Raw genomic sequence first — 22,211 nt, 5'->3', positions numbered from 1 at the left:
ACATACCACTGTGAATATTGAAGATAAGTATAGCACGTGAACATTGAATTCTCACTTGCAATAAATTGCCAACCTTTCTACTTTTGGAGGACTCGTACTGCCAAATACTTGGTCCCTGTTCTGGGAATGTTTGATGGGACAGTGCAGAGGGAGCTTTCTTCAGTATCTAACTTCGTGCTGTACCTGCCCTGGGAGTGTTTGATGGGGACAGTGTAGAGGGAGCTTTACTCTGTATCTAACCCCGTGCTGTACCTTTTCTGGGAATGTTTGATGGGGACAGTGTAGAGGGAGCTTTACTCTGTATCTAACCGCAGGCTGCACCTTTTCTGGGACTGTTTGATGGGGACAGTGTAGAGGGAGCTTTACTCTGAATATAACCCCAGGCTGCACCTTTTCTGGGAATGTTTGATGGGGACAGTGTAGAGGGAGCTTTACTCTGTATCTAACTCTAGGCTACACCTTTTCTGGGAATGTTTGATGGGGACAGCGTAGAGGGAGCTTTACTCTGTGTCTAACCCCGTGCTGTACCTGTCCTGGGAGTGTTTGATGGGTGATGCACTATCAATTACCACAAAGACGAGAGTAGTGGAATAATCAAGGCTTTTTTGATGTTGTGCCTCCTGTAGCTGCCACCAGAATGGCTGCAGCACCGACCAGCACACACATTTATACGCCGCCTACTGGGCGGAGCCATCAGGCAGGGATTTACCCATGTACCTCTATTATATGTGTCTTACCGTAATACATATAATACTGCTAGTGGTGATTACCACATTCACCCCCTGTTTAAAAAAAAGAGTCCGGCGGGGTTGGTGGAAAAAAGAATTACAAGGTTGTCTGTCAGGATGTGGTAAACCACTGTTGCACCTGTATTAGGTGATGTACGGTAGGAACTGTACTACAGGTTCGCCGGTAGTCCCTGCCTGCTGGCTCCGCCCAGGAGGCGGGGTATAAATATGCGTGTCCTCCAGCCAGCAGCCATTTCGCCAGCTGCTGCGGGAGGCCACACATCTTGATAGCAATAAAGCCTCAGTTGGATTCAACTATCGTCTTTTGTCCAATGGATCGTGCCTCAATTTATTGCTATCAGTTCTAAGGATGGACCTCCGTATCAAACCGGATCGCCTGCAGCTGGATCCGCACTCAAGCGACGCCAGAAAGGACTTCCAGCACTGGCTAGCTTGCTTCGAAGTGTATATCAACGCGGCACCAACCCCTGTTCTGGAGCTCAGAAGATTCAGATTTTATATTCCAGGTTGAGCTCCAAAGTCTTTCCGTTAATCCAGGACGCGCCGCACTACGCCGAAGCCAAGGACAACTACGCACAGAAAACAAACACGCTCTTCGCCAGGCATGCACTCGCCACTCGCTCTCAACTCCCTGGTGAGTCCATAGAAGAATTCTGGCGGGCCCTAATCCCAGTAGTCCTTTGATACGGAGGTCCATCCTGTCAGGCCGTTACAGCCACAGAACACTCAGACCTCCTTATGCGGGACGCTTTTTTGACTGGAATTGGGTCAGATCTCATACGCCAGCGTCTCCTAGAAGGGGCCACGCGCGACCTCGCAGAGACTAAAATGCTAGCGCTCTCCATGACGGTCACCCTGCGCAACGTCCAGTCCTACACCCCCAGCCACGCGGCCCACCCCTCCTACGCTTCGTGGACCCCACAGACAGCCGCCCCAGTGGGGGCGCTGCCCACCCAATACGCCTGCGCTGCACGCCAGCCAGTGAACCCGGGGGCCCCTGATGCTATTTTTGCGGCCAACAGAAGCACCCCCGCCAACGCTGCCCGGCCCGCGCTGCCGTTTGTAAAGCCTGCGGGAAGAAGGGCCACTTCGCCGTGGTGTGCCAGGCCTGCTCAGTAGCCGCTATTGCCCCCTCCCCTCTCGGTCATGGACAGTGGGCGCCGCCATCTTCCCCTCCACGCAACACGTGCATTTCATGGGCGCTGCCATCTTGTTCCACCCCGGCAACGTGCATTCCATGGGCGCCGCCATTTTGTAACCCTGAAGATCCTCGGGCGCTGCCATCTTGTCCAGCCCTCAGCACATGGGCACCACCAGCGTTCCAGGACCGGGGCTCACCAGCCGCCCCATTACCCGATGACCAACCAAGACTCGCCTCCATGTCAATCGACCAGTCTCGTCCGCATAACCTGACCAACGCATCCACCAGCGTGAAAGTCGACGGACATGTAACCTCCTGCCTGCTGGACTCCGGGAGCACCGAAAGCTTCATACACCCGGATAAGGTAAGGCGCTGCTCCCTCACGATACACCCCGCCAACCAAAAAATCTCCCTGGCCTCCGGATCCCATTGTGTAGCGATCCGGGGGTACTGTACGGTCACACTCACAGTCCAGGGCGTAGAATTCAGCGGCTTCTGCCTCTACGTCCTCCCTAACCTCTGCGCTGCACTAATCCTCGGCCTGGACGTCCAGTGCAACCTCCAGAGCCTAACTCTGAAATTCGGCGGGCCCTTACCACCCCTTACTTTGTGCGGCCTCGCGACCCTAAAGGTCGACCCACCGTCCCTCTTTGCCAATCTAATTCCAGATTGCAAACCCATTGCCACCAGGAGCAGATGGTACAGCACCCAGGACAAGACCTTCATCAGGTCCGAAGTCCAGCGGCTGCTTCGGGAAGGCATCATCAAGGCCAGCAACAGCCCCTGGAGAGCTCAAGTGGTAGTAGTTAAAACATGGGAGAAACACCGAATGGTTGTGGACTACAGCCAGATCATCAACCGGTACACGCAGCTCGACGCGTACCCCCTCCCACACATATCTGACATGGTTAACTAGCTTGGGCAGTACCGGGTCTTTTCAACAGTAGACCTGAAATCCTACCACCTACCACCTACCGCCTACCACCAGCTCCCCATCCGTAAATCGGACTGTCCATACACCGCCGTCACACATATATTTCTCAGTGTGATCAACGAAGACTCCAGATTCCCCTTTGCCATCCCATGCCCTGACATGATGTCTGCCACCGCCATTAAAGCCCTCAAAACAATCTTCACTCTGTTCGGTTTCCCCACCTACATCCACAGTGACGGGATCCTCATCCATGAGTGATGAGCTGCGTCAGTTCCTGCTCAGCAGGGGTATCGCCTCCAGCAGAACGACAAGCTATAACCCCCGGGGAAACGGACAGGTAGAAAGGGAGAATGGGACGGTATGGAGGGCCGTCCAGCTGGCCCTACGGTCCAGAAATCTCCCGGCCTCCGCTGGCAGGAGGTCCTTCCTGATGCACTCCACTCCATTCGCTCATTATTCTGCACTGCCACTAACAATACGCCCCGTGAACGTCTTTTTGCCTTCCCCAGGAAGTCCACATCCGGGGTGTCGCTCCCGATTTGTCTCACAGCTCCGGAAACCGTGCTTCTCCGTAAGCACGTCCGACTCCACAAGGCGGACCCGTTGGTGGAGAGGGTGCACTTGCTCCATGCAAACCCCCAGGATACTGTCTCCCTCAGGGACCTGGCACCTGCAGTTTCCACCCCCACACCCCCTCAGCCCCCGGCGCCACCCTCCCCTCCCCCGTCCTCCCAACAGCACCCCCCCACAGGACCATCGACCAGATCAGCACCAACATCGCCGACACCACTGCGTCGCTCCCAGAGGAACATCAAGATCCCGGACCGGCTAAACCACTGACCGGTCCACTGGACATCAAAGGACATTTGTTTGCTCAAATGTTGTAAATATTAACTCATTGTTGTATATAGTTATCCACCACCCCCGCCGGACTCAATTTTTAACAGGGGGTGAATGTGGTAAACCACTATTGCACCTGTATTAGGTGATGTACGGTAGGTCGCTGGTAGTCCCTGCCTGCTGGCTCCGCCCAGGAGGCGGGGTATAAATATGCGTAACCTCCAGCCAGCAGCCATTTTGCCAGCTGCTGTGGGAGGCCACACATCTGATAGCAATAAAGCCTCAGTTGGATTCAACTATCGTCTTTTGTCCAATTGATCGTGCCTCACAGGGGTCTTGACCCTCCTCTGCGATCGCCTCAGTCCTGGTGGTGATGTGGGTGCCGACTTGGTCACCTGTGACTCTGGGAGCGTGTTGTCCTCATCTTCGTCACCCCTGAGTGGAACCAATGGGAGGATGGATCCTCCTGGGGTGGGGGCTTCGGTGAAGTTCGCTGGGGTGAGGGTGAGTGGCGCAGGGGTGAATGAGGCAGCCGGGGGGGGGGGCAATGTCAGGTCGGGGGCCGTGGGTGGGGATCCAGCGGGTGCCAGGCCCCGGAGGGAGACTGTGTCCTGGCGCCCGTCGTGGTGTGCCACGGACGTACTGCGGTTTCACGTGTAGGAGGTAGACCCTTTCGACCAAAGGGTCCGACTTATGGTCCGCACATGCTTGCGAAGGAGGACGGGTCCAGGAACTGTCAGCCATGTTGGGAGCGAGACCCAGGAGGTGGACTTCCTGGGGAAGGTCAAGAGACGTTCATGAGGGGTCTCGTTAGTCGCGGTGCAGAGGAGCGATCGGATGAAGTGGAGCGCGTCGGGGAGGACCTCCTGCCAGAGGGAGACTGGGAGATTTTTAGACAGCAGGGCCAGTAGGTCGGCCTTCCAGACCGTCCCGTTCTCCCTCTCCACCTGTCCGTTTCCCCAGAGGTTGTAGCTGGTGGTCCGGCTCGAGGCGATGCCCTTACTGAGCAGGAACTGACGCAGCTCATCACTCATAAAAGAGGATCCCCGATCGATGTGGACGTAGGTGGGCAAACCGAACAGTGTGAAGATGCTGTGGAGGGCATTAATGACCGTGGCAGAAGTCATATTGGGGCATGGGATGGCGAAAGGGAACCGGGAGTACTCATCGACCACGTTCAGGAAGTACGTGTTGCGGTCGGTGGAGGGGAGGGGCCCTTTGAAGTCCTGCTGAGGCGCTCAAAGGGGCGGGAGGCCTTCCCAGGTGCCCGCGATCTGGCCGGTAGAAGTGCGACTTGCACTCCGCGCAGACCTGGCAGTCTCTGGTGACAGTCCTGACCTCCTCAATGGAGTCGGGCAGGTTGCGGGCCTTGATGAAATGGAAGAACCGGGTGACCCCCGGGTGGCAGAGGTCATAGTGGAGAGCCCGGAGTCGGTCCACTTGTGCGCTGGCACATGTATCACGGGGGCTCTTTGAGCTTCCCCGGGCGATACAAAATCTTGTAATTATAGCTGGAGAGCTCGATCCACCACCTCAAGATCTTGTCGTTTTTGATCTTGCCCCGCTGTGTATTATTGAACATGAAGGCAACCGACCGTTGGTCAGTGAGGAGAGTGAATCTCCTGTCAGCCAGGAAATGCCTCCAATATCGCACAGCTTCCACAATGGCTTGGGCCTTCTTTTCGACAGAGGAGTGTCGAATTTCGGAGGCATGGCGGGTGTGGGAAAAGAAGGCCACGGGTCTGCCCGCCTGGTTGAGGGTGGCGGTCAAAGCTACGTCCGATGCATCGCTCTCGACCTGAAAGGGGGGACTCATCGACCGCATGCATCGTGGCCTTGGCGATGTCTGCCTTGATGCGGTTGAAGGCCTGGTGGGCCTCAGCCGTCAGGGGAAAAACTGTGGACTGAATGAGTGGGCATAGTAGGAGAAAAACCCCAGGCATCGTTTCAGGGCCTTGGGGCGGTGGGGGAGGGGGAGTTCCATGAGGGGGCGCATGCAGTCGGGGTCGGGCCCTAGAACTCCATTTTCCACGACATGAACAAGAACAAAGAAGAAAGAAATGTACAGCACAGGAACAGGCCCTTCGGCCCTCCAAGCCCGTGCCGACCATGCTGCCCGACTAAACTACAATCTTCTACACTTCCTGGGTCCGTATCCCTCTATTCCCATCCTATTCATGTATTTGTCAAGATGCCCCTTAAATGTCACTATCGTCCCTGCTTCCACCACCTCCTCCGGTAGCGAGTTCCAGGCACCCACTACCCTCTGCGTAAAAGACTTGCCTCGTACATCTACTCTAAACCTTGCCCCTCTCACCTTAAACCTATGCCCCCTAGTAATTGACCCCTCTACCCTGGGGAAAAGCCTCTGACTATCCACTCTGTCTATGCCCCTCATAATTTTGTATACCTCTATCAGGTCTCCCCTCAACCCCCTTTGTTCCAGTGAGAACAAACCAAGTTTATTCAACCGCTCCTCATAGCTAATGCCCCCCATACCAGGCAACATTCTGGTAAATCTCTTCTGCACCCTCTCTAAAGCCTCCACATCCTTCTGGTAGTGTGGTGACCAGAATTGAACACTATACTCCAAGTGTGGCCTAACTAAGATTCTATACAGCTGCAACATGACTTGCCAATTCTTATACTCAATGCCCCGGCCAATGAAGGGAAGCATGCCGTATGCCTTCTTGACTACCTTCTCCACCTGTGTTGCCCCTTTCAATGACCTGTGGACCTGTACTCCTAGATCTCTTTGACTTTCAATACTCTTGAGGGTTCTACCATTCACTGTATATTCCCTACCTGCATTAGACCTTCCAAAATGCATTACCTCACATTTGTCCGGATTAAACTCCATCTGCCATCTCTCCGCCCAAGTCTCCAAACAATCTAAATCCTGCTGTATCCTCTGACAGTCCTCATCGCTATCCGCAATTCCACCAACCTTTGTGTCGTCTGCAAACTTACTAATCAGACCAGTTACATTTTCCTCCAAATCATTTATATATACTACAAAGAGCAAAGGTCTCAGCACTGATCCCTGTGGAACACCACTGGTCACAGCCCTCCAATTAGAAAAGCATCCTTCCATTGCTACTCTCTGCCTTCTATGACCTAGCCAGTTCTGTATCCACCTTGCCAGCTCACCCCTGATCCCGTGTGACTTCACCTTTTGTACTAGTCTACCATGAGGGACCTTGTCAAAGGCCTTACTGAAGTCCATATAGACAACATCCACTGCCCTACCTGCATCAATCATCTTAGTGACCTCCTCGAAAAACTCTATCAAGTTAGTGAGACACGACCTTCCCTTCACAAAACCGTGCTGCCTCTCACTAATACGTCCATTTGCTTCCAAATGGGAGTAGATCCTGTCTCGAAGAATTCTCTCCAGTAATTTCTCTACCACTGAAGTAAGGCTCACCAGCCTGTAGTTCCCTGGATTATCCTTGCTACCCTTCTTAAACAGAGGAACAACATTGGCTATTCTCCAGTCCTCCGGGACATCCCCTGAAGACAGCGAGGATCCAAAGATTTCTGTCAAGGCCTCAGCAATTTCCTCTCCAGCCTCCTTCAGTATTCTGGGGTAGATCCCATCAGGCCCTGGGGACTTATCTACCTTAATATTTTTTAAGACACCCAACACCTCGTCTTTTTGGATCTCAATGTGACCCAGGCTATCTACACACCCTTCTCCAGACTCAACATCTACCAATTTCCTCTCTTTGGTGAATACTGATGCAAAGTATTCATTTAGTACCTCGCCCATTTCCTCTGGCTGCACACATAGATTCCCTTGCCTATCCTTCAGTGGGCCAACCCTTTCCCTGGCTACCCTCTTGCTTTTGGCCAAGGATGGCTAAGCGGTTGGTGCGGAACACGCGTTTCTCCTTATTGTAGGTGAGATTAAGGAGTTTGGCGGTCTGGAGAAATTTTTGGAGGTTAGCGTTGTGGTCCTGCTGATCGTGGCCACAGATGGTGACGTTATCTAGGTACGGGAAGGTGGCCCGCAGTCTGTACCGGTGAACTATTCGGCCCATCTGACATTGGAAGACTGAGACCCCATTAGTGACGCCGAAGGGAACCCTAAGGAAGTGGTAGAGGTGGCCATCTGCTTCGAACGCAGTGTATTGCCTGTCCTCCGGGCGGATGGGGAGCTGGTGGTACGCGGACTTCAGGTCCACTGTGGAGAAGACTCGATACTGCACAGTCTGATTGACCATGTCAGATATGCGTGGGAGGGGGTACGCGTCCAGCTGCGTGTACCGATTGATGGTCTGACTGTAGTCAATGACCATCCTGTGCTTCTCCCCAGTCTTTACTACTACCACAATGAATGCGGCCCCGCAGGTCAGCTGCCTTTGTACTTCCTGTAAGGGGTGGAGCCATGGGCAAGTCCGTACATGCCCCGACATATCCCCCTGTGGGTGAAGCCGTACAATGGCCCATAGGTGGAGCCCACAGGGTTAAACACATAACGTAACACGATACAGCAGTAACATGATATCACAGTGCACTGGTGAATTAACAGTAGTTCCATTCACCACACAGAGTAAAGCTCCCTCTACGCTGTCCCCATCAAACACTCCCAAAGAAGGTGCAGCATGGGGTTAGATACATAGTACGGATGTGGAAAGAAGGGACACTTTGTTTCTGTTTGCCAGGCCCGGTCGGTCGCTGTTGTTTCCAGGCCCGGCGTTCCTGCACCCTCCACTTGTGACCCAGGGGCGCCGCCATTTTCCTCCTCGCAAGCCACGTGTGGCCCGTGGGCACTGCCATCTTCTTCTCCACAGGCCACACTGTTGAAGGGGCAGTATGTTAAGGAAGTCAACGAGGTGTACGCTAGGCATCTCCTTGCCACGAGGCAACAGCGCCCCGGAGAATTGCAAGCTGAATTTCTGCGCGTCTTGCTGGTACTCAACCGGAACTGCAGCTGTAAGGCGGTATCGGCTGTCAAGCGCACCGAATTGCTGATCCAGGACGCCTGTGTCGCAAGCATAAAATCTAATTACATCCGCCAGCGCCTACTAGAAGGGGGTACACTCGACCTCCAAGATACAGTACAACTCTCAGACTCGTTGGAAGTGGCCTTCCATAACATGGATGCCTACACCTCCGACCATGCGGCACCCTCGTGGATGTCGTGGGCTCCGCCATCACCCGACCCAGGGGCGCCGCAAGCCAACTCTGGAGGCCCGAAATGTTACTTCTGTGGCCAGGGTAAGCACCCAGACAACGCTGCCCAGCGAGGAGCGCGATCTGCAACGGGTGCGGAAAGAAGGGCCACTTCTCTAAAGTCTGCCAGGCCCGACCTGTTTCTAAACCCAGCAGCGCTGCGTGTGGCCTGCGGGGACCGCCCCCATCTTCCACGTCATCCGCCCCGTGGGTGCCGCCATCTTCGAGGCCATCCGCCACGTGCGACCCGTGGGGGCCGCCATCTTAGAATCACCCCGCCGCCTCCCGGAACCCCTAATCACCAGATCGCACGCTGGCCTCCGCTACCCTCGATCAGCCCACCCACCTTCCGAAGCTCGCCTCCATCACCCTCGACCAATCTCGACCTCATCACCTCACTAAATCCATGATGGCCGCCCGGATCGATGGCCACGAGACGACCTGCCTCTTCGACTCCCGGAGCACGGAGAGTTTCATTCACCCAGATACGGTACGGCGCTGCTCCCTCCCAATTTTACCCGCGATCCAGAAAATCTCCCTGGCTTCCGAATCACATTCCGTGGAAGTCCGTGGGTACAGTGTCGCAACCCTTACAGTACGGGGCATCGAGTACATAAATTTCAAGCTCTACGTCCTCCCCCAACTCTGCACTGCCCTACTACTAGATCTAGATTTCCAATGCCACCTCAAAAGTCTTACCTTGGAGTTCGATGGGCCCCTGCCCTCTCTCACCGTCTGTAGCCTCTCGACCATTAAGGTCGCTCCATCCCCGCTCTTTGCTAACCTCACCCCAGACTGTAAGCCCGTTGCCACTAGGAACAGACGATACAGTGCTCGGGACAAGGCCTTTATCAGGTCGGAGTTCCAGTGACTCCTGCGGGAAGGGATCATAGAGGGCAGTACTAGCCCCTGGAGAGCCCAAATAGTGGTCGTCAAAACTGGGGAGAAGCACCGGATGGTCATTGACTACAGTCAGACCATCAACCGGTACACGCAGCTCGATGCATACCCTCTTCCCCGCATATCTGACATGGTCAATCAGATTGCGCAGTACCGAGTCTTCTCCACTATTGACTTGAAGTCCGCGTACCACCAGCTCCCTATCCGCCCGGAGGACCGCCAATACACTGCCTTCGATGCAGATGGCCGCCTCTACCACTTCCTCAGGGTCCCCTTCGGCGTCACCAATGGGGTCTCGGTCTTCCAACGGGAGATGGACCGAATGGTTGACCAGTACGGTCTGCGGGCCACGTTCCTGTATCTGGATAATGTCACCATCTGCGGCCATGACCAGTAGGACCATGACGCTAATCTCCAACATTTCCTCCACACCGCCAAGCTCCTTAACCTCACATACAACAAGGAGAAATGCTTTTTCCGCACAACCCGCCTAGCCATTCTTGGCTAAGTTGTGGAAAATGGAGTCCTAGGGCCCGATCCCGACCGCATGCGCCCCCTCCTGGAACTTCCACTCCCCCACTGCCCCAAAACCCTCAAGAGATGCCTGGGATTCTTTTCCTATTATGCCCAGTGGGTCTCCAATTATGTGGACAAGGCCCACCCACTCATTAAATCCACCATTTTTCCCTTGACGGCTGAGGCCCGCCTGGCCTTCAACCGCATCAAAACAGATATTGCCAAAGCCGCAATGCACGCAGTAGACGAGTCCATCCCGTTCCAGGTGGAGGGCGATGCGTCTGACTTTGCTCTGGCCGCTACCCTCAACCAGGCGGGCAGGCCCATGGCTTTCTTCTCCCGTACCCTCCAGGGCTCCCGAATTCGACACTCCTCCGTCGAAAAGGAAGCACAAGTCATTGTGGAAGCTGTGTGGCATTGGAGGCATTACCTCGCTGGCAGGCGATTCACTCTCCTCACTGACCAACAGTCGGTTGCCTTCATGTTCAGTAACACACAGCGGGGCAAGATCAAGAATGACAAGATCCTAAGGTGGAGGATCGAACTCTCCACCTATAATTATGATATCTTGTATCGACCTAGGAAGCTCAATGAGCCCCCAGATGCCCTATCCCGCGACATGTGCCAGTGCACAAGTAGACTGACTTCAGGCCCTCCACAATGTCCTCTGTCACCCGGGGGTCACCCGTTTTTTTCATTTTATCAAGACCCCCAACCTGCCTTACTCCATCGAGGAGGTCAGGACCATGACCAGGGACTGCCAGGTCTGCGCAGAGTGCAAACCGCACTTCTATCAGCCAGACAAAGCACACCTGGTAAAGGCCTCCCGCGCCTTTGAGCACCTTAGCATCGATTTCAAAGGGCCCCTCCCCTCCACTGACCGTAATGTGTACTTTCTCAACATCATTGATGAGTACTCACGTTTCCCTTTCGCCATCCCGCGCCTTCACATGACCTCTGCCACAGTCATCAAGGCCCTGCACGGCCTCTTCGCCTTGTTCGGTTTCCCCGCTTACGTCCACAGCGATCGGGGTTCCTCCTTCATGAGTGATGAGCTGCGTCAGTTCCTGCTTAGCAAGGGTATCGCCTCAAGCAAGACTACCAGCTACAACCCTCGGGGGAACGGACAGGTGGAGAGGGAGAACGCGATGGGCTCCCTTCTTGCCCTACGGTCTAGAATTCACCCTGCCTCCCGCTGGCATGAGGTCCTTCCCGATGCGCTCCACTCCATCCGGTCGCACCTTTGTACCGCCACCAATGCGACACCTCACGAGAGAATGTTTGTCTTCCCCAGGAAGTCCATCTCAGGGGTCTTGCTCCCATCCTGGCTGACGGTTCCAGGGCCCATCCTCCTCCGGAAGCATGCGAGGAGTCACAAGTCAGATCCCCTGGTCAAACGGGTCCTTCTCCTCCATGCTAACCCCCAATATGCCTACATGGCACACCATGACGGGTGGGAGGACACAGTCTCCCTTCGGGACTTGGCACGCGCAGGTTCCCCAGCGACCATCACCACTACCCCCAACTCTACAATGTCTCCCTCTGTTGCTACTTATCCGGAAGTCGACACGCTCCTGGATACGCAGGTCTCAACACTTCATCCGACACCAGTGTCCGCACCACAGCCGGGACTGAGGCGATCACAGCGGAAGGTCAAAGCCCCCGACAGACTCGATCTCTAATTCAACCCATCCACTTCACCCCCACCGGACTCTTTTTTAACAGGGGGTGAATGTGGTAAACCACTGTATTATATTGTACTTACTGTTCTTACTTATTGTACTTACTGTTTGTTACATGTCTGGGTTTGTCCCTGCTGGCCCGCCCCTCAGGCTCAAGTATAAAGGTGGCTAACCTCCAGCCCTGCCCTCATTCTGGGACCGGCTGCCAGCAGGTGTCTTTTAGCTGATTAAAGCCACAGTTTACTCTTCCGACTCTCGTCTGTCGTCATTGATGGTACATCAAGTGTTTGATGGGGACAGTGTAGAGGGAGATTGACTCTGTATCTAACCCGAGGCTGTACCTGTCCTGGGAGTGTTTGATGGGGACAGTGTGGAGGGAGCTTTACTCCGTATCTAACTCCATGCTGTACCTGTCCTGGGAATGGTTGATGGGGACAGTGTAGAGGGAGTTTTACTCTCTATCTAACCCTGTACTGTACCTATCCTGGGAGTGTTTGATATCCCACAGTATTATAAATGAGCCTGAACTCACTGTTACATTTTTTTCTTCTTGCAGATGGAGGGAAGTTGGCATGAGTGATTGAATGCTGTGTTGACAATGTTGTAACCAAACCTGCCACTGGGAGCTGCACTTATGACACCAAAAATGCTGAGGCACTTCACCGGAGCCATCTGTGAGTGGATTTGGTTTAATTCCCATTGGCTAGTGGTTGTGGTTTGAAGCCTGAATCAGCTTTGGTAATAGTTGGGAACCAGCATCAGTGTTTCAGCCTCGTTTCAAATCCCTCCCTATCACTGCAGTCTCCATTAGCCCTGCAATCCTCCAAGATTTCTGGCTCTGCTAATTCTGCCCTCCTGAGCATACACAAATTTAATTTCTCTGCTATTGACATCCCTGCCATCTAGGGCCTGGGCCTGGTCTGAATTCGATCACTGAACCCTTGGTCTCTCTTTCAGAGGCGCCTTAAAATCAACCCGTCTGACCAAACCGATGGTCATCTGACCATATATCTCCTCATTTTGGCATACGTCCAGATTTGGACTGGTTACTGTCCTGTGAGGTGCTTTGATATATCTTACTCTGGGCTGGATTTTCCTGCCCTGCCCACCGCAAGAACACCACGGCGTGCCGCGTAGAATGGAAAAACCGATTGATCTCAGGCGGGATTCTCCGGTCGCCGGGCGAACGCGGCCGGAGAAACCCGCCCCTCTTTTAAAAGGCACCATACCATTCCAAGTTGTAGGTATTGTTTGATTCTATTCTGCCATGTACACATATCAAGTTAGCAGCACGGTAGCATAGTGGTTAGCACTGTGGCTTCACAGCACCAGGGCGCCAAGTTTCCAGGTTCGATTACCTGCTGGGTCACTGTCTGTGCGGAGTCTACACCTTCTTCCCGTGTGTGCGTGGGTTTCCTCCGGGTGCTCCGGTTTCCTCCCACAGTCCAAAGACGTGCAGGTTAGGTGGATTGGCCACACTAAAATTGCCCTTCGTGTCCAAAAAGGTTAGGAGGTGTTATTGGGTTCGGGCGATAGGATGGAAGAGAGGGCAGACTCGATGGGCCGAATAGCCTCCTTCTGCACTGTATGTTCTATGTTCTATACCAAGTGAAGAAGAGGGCAAAATGATGTTGAATGTGTTTCTAGTACATTTAACACAGTTCTCTCAGTACCCAAAGACAGGCCTGACTCACAGCACCGTGATCACAGACATGTTTCACAGCGCCTCAATGACAGGCCTGTTTCAGTGCTTCGATGACAGGTTGACTGACAGCGCCTCAATGACAGGCCTGACTCAAAGCACCTCGATGACAGGCCTGACTCACAGCGCCTCGATGACAGGCCTGACTCTCAGCACAGCGATAACAGACCTGACTCACAGCACCACGATGACAGGCCTAGCTCACAGCACCTCAATGACAGGCCTAGCTCACAGCACCGCGATAACAGACCTGACTCACAGCACCACGATGACAGGCCTGACTCACAGCACCTCGATGACAGGCCTAGCTCACAGCACCACGATAACAGACCTGACTCACAGCACCACGATGACAGGCCTGACTCACAGCACCTCGATGACAGGCCTAGCTCACAGCACCACGATAACAGACCTGACTCACAGCACCACGATGACAGGCCTGACTCACAGCACCTCGAATACAGGCCTGACTCACAGCACCACGATGACAGGCCTGACTCACAGCACCGCGATAACAGACCTGACTCACAGCACCGCGATAACAGACCTGACTCACAGCACCACGATGACAGGCCTGACTCACAGCACCTCGATGACAGGCCTGACTCACAGCGCCTCGATGACAGGCCTGACTCTCAGCACAGCGATAACAGACCTGACTCACAGCACCACGATGACAGGCCTAGCTCACAGCACCTCAATGACAGGCCTAGCTCACAGCACCGCGATAACAGACCTGACTCACAGCACCACGATGACAGGCCTGACTCACAGCACCACGATGACAGGCCTGACTCACAGCACCTCGATGACAGGCCTAGCTCACAGCACCACGATAACAGGCCTGACTCACAGCACCTCGATGACAGGCCTAGCTCACAGCACCACGATAACAGACCTGACTCACAGCACCACGATGACAGGCCTGACTCACAGCACCTCGAATACAGGCCTGACTCACAGCACCACGATGACAGGCCTGACTCACAGCACCGCGATAACAGACCTGACTCACAGCACCGCAATAACAGACCTGACTCACAGCACCACGATGACAGGCCTGACTCACAGCACCTCGATGACATTCCTGACTCACAGCACCACAATGACAGGCCTGACTCACAGCACCACGATGACAGGCCTGACTCACAGCACCTCGATGACATTCCTGACTCACAGCACCACAATGACAGGCCTGACTCACAGCACCACGACGACAGGCCTGACTCACAGGTCCGTGATGACAGACCTGACTCACAGCGCTTCGATGACAGGCCTGACTCACAGGTCCGTGATGACAAACCTGACTCACAGCACCTTGATGACTGGCCTGACTCACAGGGCCGTGATGACAAACCTGACTCACAGCACCTTGATGACAGGCCTAGCTCACAGCACCGCGATAACAGACCTGACTCACAGCACCACGATGACAGGCCTGACTCACAGCACCTCGATGACAGGCCTGACTCACAGGTCCGTGATGACAAACCTGACTCACAGCACCTTGATGACTGGCCTGACTCACAGGGCCGTGATGACAAACCTGACTCACAGCACCTTGATGACAGGCCTAGCTCACAGCACCGCGATAACAGACCTGACTCACAGCACCACGATGACAGGCCTGACTCACAGCACCACGATAACAGACCTGACTCACAGCACCACGATGACAGGCCTGACTCACAGCACCGCAATAACAGACCTGACTCACAGCACCACGATGATAGGCCTGACTCAGAGCACCTCGATGACAGGCCGAGCTCACAGCACCACAATAACAGACCTGACTCACAGCACCACGATGATAGGCCTGACTCAGAGCACCTCGATGACAGGCCGAGCTCACAGCATCACGATAACAGACCTGACTCACAGCACCACGATGACTGGCCTGACTCACAGGGCCGTGATGACAAACCTGACTCACAGCACCTTGATGACTGGCCTGACTCACAGGGCCGTGATGACAAACCTGACTCACAGCACCTTGATGACTGGCCTGACTCACAGGGCCGTGATGACAAACCTGACTCACAGCACCTTGATGACTGGCCTGACTCACAGGGCCGTGATGACAAACCTGACTCACAGCACCTTGATGACTGGCCTGACTCACAGGGCCGTGATGACAGGCCTGACTCACAGCAACCCAATGACGGGTCTGACCACAGCACCTCAATGACGGGCCTGACTTACAGTACCACGATGACAGGCCTGACTCACAGAACCTTGATGACAGGCCCAACTCTACGCCATGTTGCGTCGGGGCCGGCGCGCTGACGAAGTCTCCCGCTCATGCGCGGGTTGGTGCGGCGCCCATTTACGCCGGGAAGGGAGGTTGGAGCGGCGTGAACTGCTCCAGCGCCATGCTGGCCCCCTGTGGGGGACAGAATCGGTCATCCCCGTGCCCATTTCGTGCCATCGTGAAACGCGACGGCGTTCACGATGGCACAAACACATTGTCTCCATTTTGGAGAATTGCCCCCTAAGTACCTTCTCCAGCAAAGTGTTTACTGTCTGAAGATTGGTGGTTAATTCAGTTTGTCATACAAAATACAAGAGGATCAGCTCCACCGCACATCCCACCCAGCCCCCCAACCCACCCAATGCTTCCCCCACAGACTGTAACTAGAAAGCAGTCATGCCCAGGGTCTGAGGCATATTGAGCGGCGGTTGAACGCTTTTAAGAATATTATAGTTTTAAAGAGCGATAGCCGATTTGAGATTTGGCCTTCTTGTTCCATTAGGGGAATCCATCAGGGAACAAGCTTGGGTCCATCGTCTGGTCAGGTTCAGGTGCTCTGTCCTGGTCGCATTCCCAGTTTGAACGCATGGGGAACAGTGCCACATCTCTGCTCAGGTACAAAGTCCTGAGCCCTGTTTCATAGCTGCCAGCGCTAGCAGTTGCCTGGCAGTAGGTGTCACTGCTGATCGGGCCTGGCACTGCTTCCTTGGCAGGGGGACAAGTGGAGCCTGGCAACATGCAAGCAACAAAAGACTTGCATTTATATAGAGCCTTTCACAACCTCAGCCTGTCCCAAAGCAGCCAATGAAGAACTTTTTTGAAGAACAATCTCTCATGTTATACAGGAAATACCGGTTTTATATCGATGCACTATCAATTATGACAAGACGAGAGTAGAGTGTAATCGAGGCTTTATTACGCAGAGATGTGTAGCCTCCCGCAGCTGCTGCCGAAATGGCTGCAGCTCGGAGAGCCCACACATTTATACTCCGCCTACTGGGTGGAGCCAGCAGGCAAGGATCTACCCCCATTCCTGTCGTACTGGGGCCTTACAGTAATACCCCTCGTATGCGGTATATACAATACAACAGTGGTGACTACCACGTTCACCCCCTGTTAAAAAAGAGTCCAGCGGGGGGGTGGAAAACTATTTACATTCAGGTGTTTAACATTTTACGGAAAAGGTTACAAATTCAGACGAACGGGAGCCTTGATCCGTCGTTGGGTGCGCCGCATTTCTGGTAGCGATTTCGGGGTCGGCTCGGTCGTCGGTCGTCGGTGACTCCGGGAGCGTGTTGACCTCATCTTCATCCCTGTGTGGGACCAAGGGAAGGACAGATCGTCCTGGAGCGGGGGCTGTAGTGGGGTGCGCTGGGGGGAGGGAGGGTGGTGCCAGGGCAGAGGTAGGGGGCCGGGGGAGGGGGACCCAGCTGGTGCCAGGTCCCTGAGGGAGACTGTGTCTTGGCGAGCATCGGGGTACGCTATGTAGGCGTACTGCGGGTTCGCGTGAAGTAGCTGTACCCTCTCAACCAGCGGGTCCGCCTTGTGTAGCCGCACGTGCTTGCGGAGGCGAACGGGTCCTGGAGGTGCCAGCCACATTGGGAGCGAAACCCCGGAGGTGGACTTCCTGGGGAAGGCAAAGAGGTCGCTGTGGACGTAGGCGGGGAAACCGAACAGAGCGAAGATGGTGTTGAGGGCTTTGATGATGGTGGCAGACGTCATATCGGGGCATGGGATGGCGAAGGGGAATCTGGAATATTCGTCGACCACATTAAGAAAGTACGTGTTTCGGTCGGTGGAGGGGAGGGGCTGTTTGAAGTCCACGCTGAGGCGTTCAAAGGGGCGGGAGGCCTTCACCAGGTGCGCTCGATCTGGCCGGTAGAAGTGCGGTTTACACACCGCGCAGACCTGGCAGTCTCTGGTGATAGCCCTGACTTCCTCGATGGAGTAAGGCAGATTGCGGGCCTTTATGAAGTGATAACAGCGGGTGACCCCTGGGTGACAGAGATCGTTGTGCAGGGTCCGGAGTCGGTCCACTTGTGCGCTGGCACAAGTACCTCGGGATAAGGCATCGGGGGGCTCGTTGAGCTTACCGGGGCGATACAAAATCTCGTAATTGCAGGTGGAGAGCTCGATTCTCCACCTCAAGATCTTATCATTTTTGATCTTACCCGGCTGTGTGCTGTTAAACATGAAGGCAACCGGCTGTTGGTCAGTGAGGAGAGTGAATCTCCTGCCGGCCAAGTAATGCCTCCAATGTCGCACAGCTTCAACGATAGCTTGGCCCTCCTTTTCGACGGATGAGTGCCGAATTTCGGAGGCATGGATGGTGTGGGAAAAGAATGCCACGGGCCTGCCTGCCTGGTTGAGGGTGGCGGCTAGAGCGATGTCTGATGCATCGCTCTCGACTTGGAAGGTGTTATAACCTGCCTACTGACGATTGGCTGGGGACTAATGACTATCCCACAATCCTATGGGAGTATGAACATCCCCAATGAGGGGGGCGGAGAAACTCCTACTATAAATAAGCTGGCCAGTCCAGGAACCAGGAGGAAGGAGAAGGTAGCAAGGGAAGTTACTGCTACTGTTGTGTATGTATTGTTATAGTAAATAAACGTTATTATTTTGTATCCTTAAAACTCGTGCTGGATTCTTCGGGGCCCTTACAAAACTGGCGACGAAGGTAAAAATGAATAGCTGTCTACACTGCTGAAGCCACCTCCCTGGATTTTTGTTGGATACAGGTTGGAAGTTGTTTTCTATTATACCATGCCTCTGTACGGATGTTTGGATATTTTTGATGCTGCGCTGGAAAGCTGGAACCAGTACACACAACGGATGCGTTACTATTTCCGGGCAAACTATGTCACTGAAAACGAGCGCCAGGTGGTCATATTGCTCATCGCCTGCGGGCCGCATACGTTTGGGGTGATTAGGAGCCTTACGTACCCAGCTGCGCCGGACACCAAAACGTTTGACGAACTTGTGAATATAGTGGGGCAACACATTAACCCAACCCCGTCCACGATAGTCCAGCGTTACCGGTTTAATACCGCTGAGAGGACCCCTGGAGAATCCCTTGCCGATTTTTTATCCAGGCTACGCGGGATTGCGGAATACTGTGACTATGGTGAGACCTTGTCAGAAATGTTACGCGACCGTTTGGTTTGCGGTATTAACAATGCGGCCACCCAGAGAAAGTTGTTAGCGGAGCCAACATTGACTTTTCAACAGGCAATACAAATAGTCTTGTCCCGAGAGAGCGCAGAGCGAGGAGTACAGGAGCTACAGGGAATGCAAGTGCATGCCTTGGGGCGCAACCCTTTCCGCCCAAAAACGTCCCCCCGCACTCCTGCGGTACCTTGGGCGAGGCAACGACCAGACCGACGCCAGTGGCCATCGGACATTCCTCCCCGAAGGGAGTCTTCTCCAGAGCCAATGGATGAGGAGCCATGTCCGTGTCAGACTTGTAAGCGGCGACCCCTTCGCGGACGGCGGTCCTGGGGACGCCAGAGGCGCCGTCGTTCCGACCGAAACTGGGACCAGCCCAGGGGCCGTAACAGGGACCAGCCCAGAGGCCGTACCTTCCATGTGGATGAACCTGCGGCGACCACTCCTGAGGACGTGGAGACGAAGGACGACTGCCTGCAGCTGCATTGTGTGGCAGCTCCCCGTGTGGCCCCCATTAAGGTGACAGTACGGGTCAATGGCCACCCGCTGGAGATGGAGTTGGATACTGGCGCAGCGGTCTCCGTGATCGCCCAGAGGACATTCGACCGCATCAAGCAGGGTATACAGACCCTTACATTAACTGACTCACAGGCCAGGTTGGCCACCTACACGGGGGAACCACTGGACATTGCAGGAACTACAATGACCCCTGTTGTCTATGGACGCCAGGAGGGGCGTTTCCCACTTATCGTAGTGCGTGGCCATGGGCCCAGCCTGTTGGGGCGGGACTGGTTGCGCCATTTGCGGTTGCAATGGCAGCACATCCTCCAAACAGTTTCTGGAGGGTTGACTGAGGTGCTAGGACGATACCCAGAGGTATTCCAGCCTGGTTTGGGGAAAATAAAAGGGGCCGTAGCCCGTATCCAAGTTGAACCAGGAGCCACGCCGCGCTATTTCCGGGTGCGCCCAGTGCCTTACGCTTTGCTCGAGAAGGTAGAAGGGGAGCTCACTCGTTTGGAGAATTTGGGTATTATCAGGCCCGTCCGTTTTGCTGACTGGGCAGCACCAATTGTACCAGTAATGAAGCCAGATGCCACAGTTCGCTTGTGTGGCGACTATAAACTTACAGTGAATACAGTTTCCCGACTCGACCGATACCCAATGCCTCGCATAGAGGATCTCTACGCGAAACTTGCAGGTGGACTCTCATTCACAAAATTAGATATGAGTCACGCCTACCTGCAGTTGGAGCTGGACCCTGCCTCCCGACCATATGTAACAATTAACACACACCGGGGCCTGTATGAATATACACGGTTGCCCTTTGGAGTATCCTCTGCCTGCGCAATTTTTCAACGTGTTATGGAGGGCATTTCGAGAGGTTTACCACGTGTGGCTGTCTACCTAGATGACGTGTTGATTACAGGGACGTCGGAGCAAGAGCATTTGGAAAATCTGGAGGCTGTCTTTAGACGCCATTCGGAGGCTGGAGTCCGTTTACGTCACACAAAGTGCATATTTCAGGCAAAAGAAGTAGTCTACTTAGGTTATCGGGTGGACCGCGAGGGTCTGCACCCCGTCGCAGAGAAGGTGCGTGCAATTCAACATGCCCCCACCCCGACTGATACTTCGCATCTTCGTTCTTTTCTCGGTCTCGTAAACTATTACGGGAAGTTCCTCCCCAATCTGGCAACTACGCTGGCCCCCTTGCACCTGCTGCTAAAGAAAAATCACACCTGGGTTTGGGGTCAGCCGCAAGAAACCGCTTTCCGGCGGGTAAAGCAACAATTGTCGTCGTCTGGGTTACTAACCCTCTATGATCCGGGAAAGCCTTTGCTCGTCACATGTGATGCATCCCCGTATGGTATTGGGCTGTCCTGTCCCACAAGATGGAGAACGGAGCCGAGCGACCGATAGCTTTCGCCACCCGCACATTGACTGCAGCGGAGAAAAAGTACGCGCAGATCGAGAAGGAGGGCCTGGCAGTGGTTTTCGCGGTGAAACACTTCTACCAGTATGTGTACGGCCGCCATTTCACTATCGTGACTGATCATAAGCCCCTGCTGGGACTCTTCAGAGAGGATAAGCCAATACCGCCCATTGCTTCTGCACGGATCCAGCGCTGGGCTTTGTTGCTTGCGGCATATGAGTATTCTCTGGAGCACAAACCAGGTACGCAGATAGCAAATGCCGACGCACTGAGCCGATTGCCTTTATCGACCGGCCCCATGTCGACCCCCACGACCGGTGAGGTGGTCGCAACCCTAAATTTTATGGACACCTTGCCTGTCACGGCATCACAGATCCGTGAGTGGACCCAGACGGAGCCAGTCTTGTCAAAGGTTCGGCACATAGTCCTGTATGGTGGGCAGCATAGACAGCTCCCAGGCGAGTTGCGGGCATTTTCCTCCAAGCTGTCAGAGTTCAGCGTGGAAGACGGCATCCTCTTGTGGGGGACGCGTGTGATTGTCCCGGAAAAAGGCCAGGAGCTGATATTATCAGACTTGCACAATGGGCATCCAGGTGTGACCAAGATGAAAATGTTGGCCCGGAGTTATGTCTGGTGGCCAGGCCTCGACACCGACATTGAGAAGGTGGCCCAAAACTGCTCCATTTGCCAGGAGCATCAGAAGCTTCCGCCGGCCGCGCCCCTACATCACTGGGAATGGCCAGGGCGGCCTTGGGCACGCTTACATGCAGATTTCGCAGGCCCTTTTCAGGGATCCATGTTCCTTCTGCTAATTGACGCCCAGTCCAAATGGCTGGAGGTGCATAAGATGCAGGGGACAACGTCCTGCGCAACAATTGAAAAAATGCGTTTATCATTTAGTACGCATGGCCTCCCCGAGGTGCTGGTCACGGATAATGGCACTCCATTCACGAGTGAGGAGTTTGCTAGGTTTACAAAGATGAACGGCATCCGCCATATCCGCACTGCCCCTTACCACCCGGCTTCAAATGGGTTGGCAGAGCGTGCAGTGCAAACATTCAAAAGAGGCCTAAAGAAGCAGTCTTCCGGATCAATGGACACGAGACTGGCTCGGTTTTTGTTTACGTACAGGACCACCCCCTATACAGTGACTGGGGTAGCTCCCGCAGAACTCCTAATGGGCCGGAGACTTCGCACCCGCCTTAGTATGGTCTTCC

General features: G+C 54.4%; 1 protein-coding gene across 2 annotated transcripts in view; it reads left to right on the top strand.

The window, feature by feature from the left end:
* The window catches only part of il34 (interleukin 34), a 78,799-nt gene that overhangs the window by 8,471 nt on the left and 48,117 nt on the right, over positions 1 to 22,211 (top strand). For both annotated transcript variants that reach the window (XM_072466803.1, XM_072466802.1), the window contains exon 2: positions 12,497 to 12,614. In XM_072466803.1, coding sequence (XP_072322904.1) covers positions 12,575 to 12,614 — 40 coding nt within the window. In that variant the 5' untranslated portion in view covers positions 12,497 to 12,574. The remainder of the gene's footprint in view (positions 1 to 12,496; positions 12,615 to 22,211) is intronic.

This window comes from Scyliorhinus torazame, chromosome 10 (assembly GCF_047496885.1).
Source record: "Scyliorhinus torazame isolate Kashiwa2021f chromosome 10, sScyTor2.1, whole genome shotgun sequence".
NCBI classification, from domain to species: domain Eukaryota; kingdom Metazoa; phylum Chordata; class Chondrichthyes; order Carcharhiniformes; family Scyliorhinidae; genus Scyliorhinus; species Scyliorhinus torazame.
The sequence above is the reverse complement of the archived record's forward strand: the minus strand, read 5'-3'. Positions and strand labels throughout refer to the sequence as shown.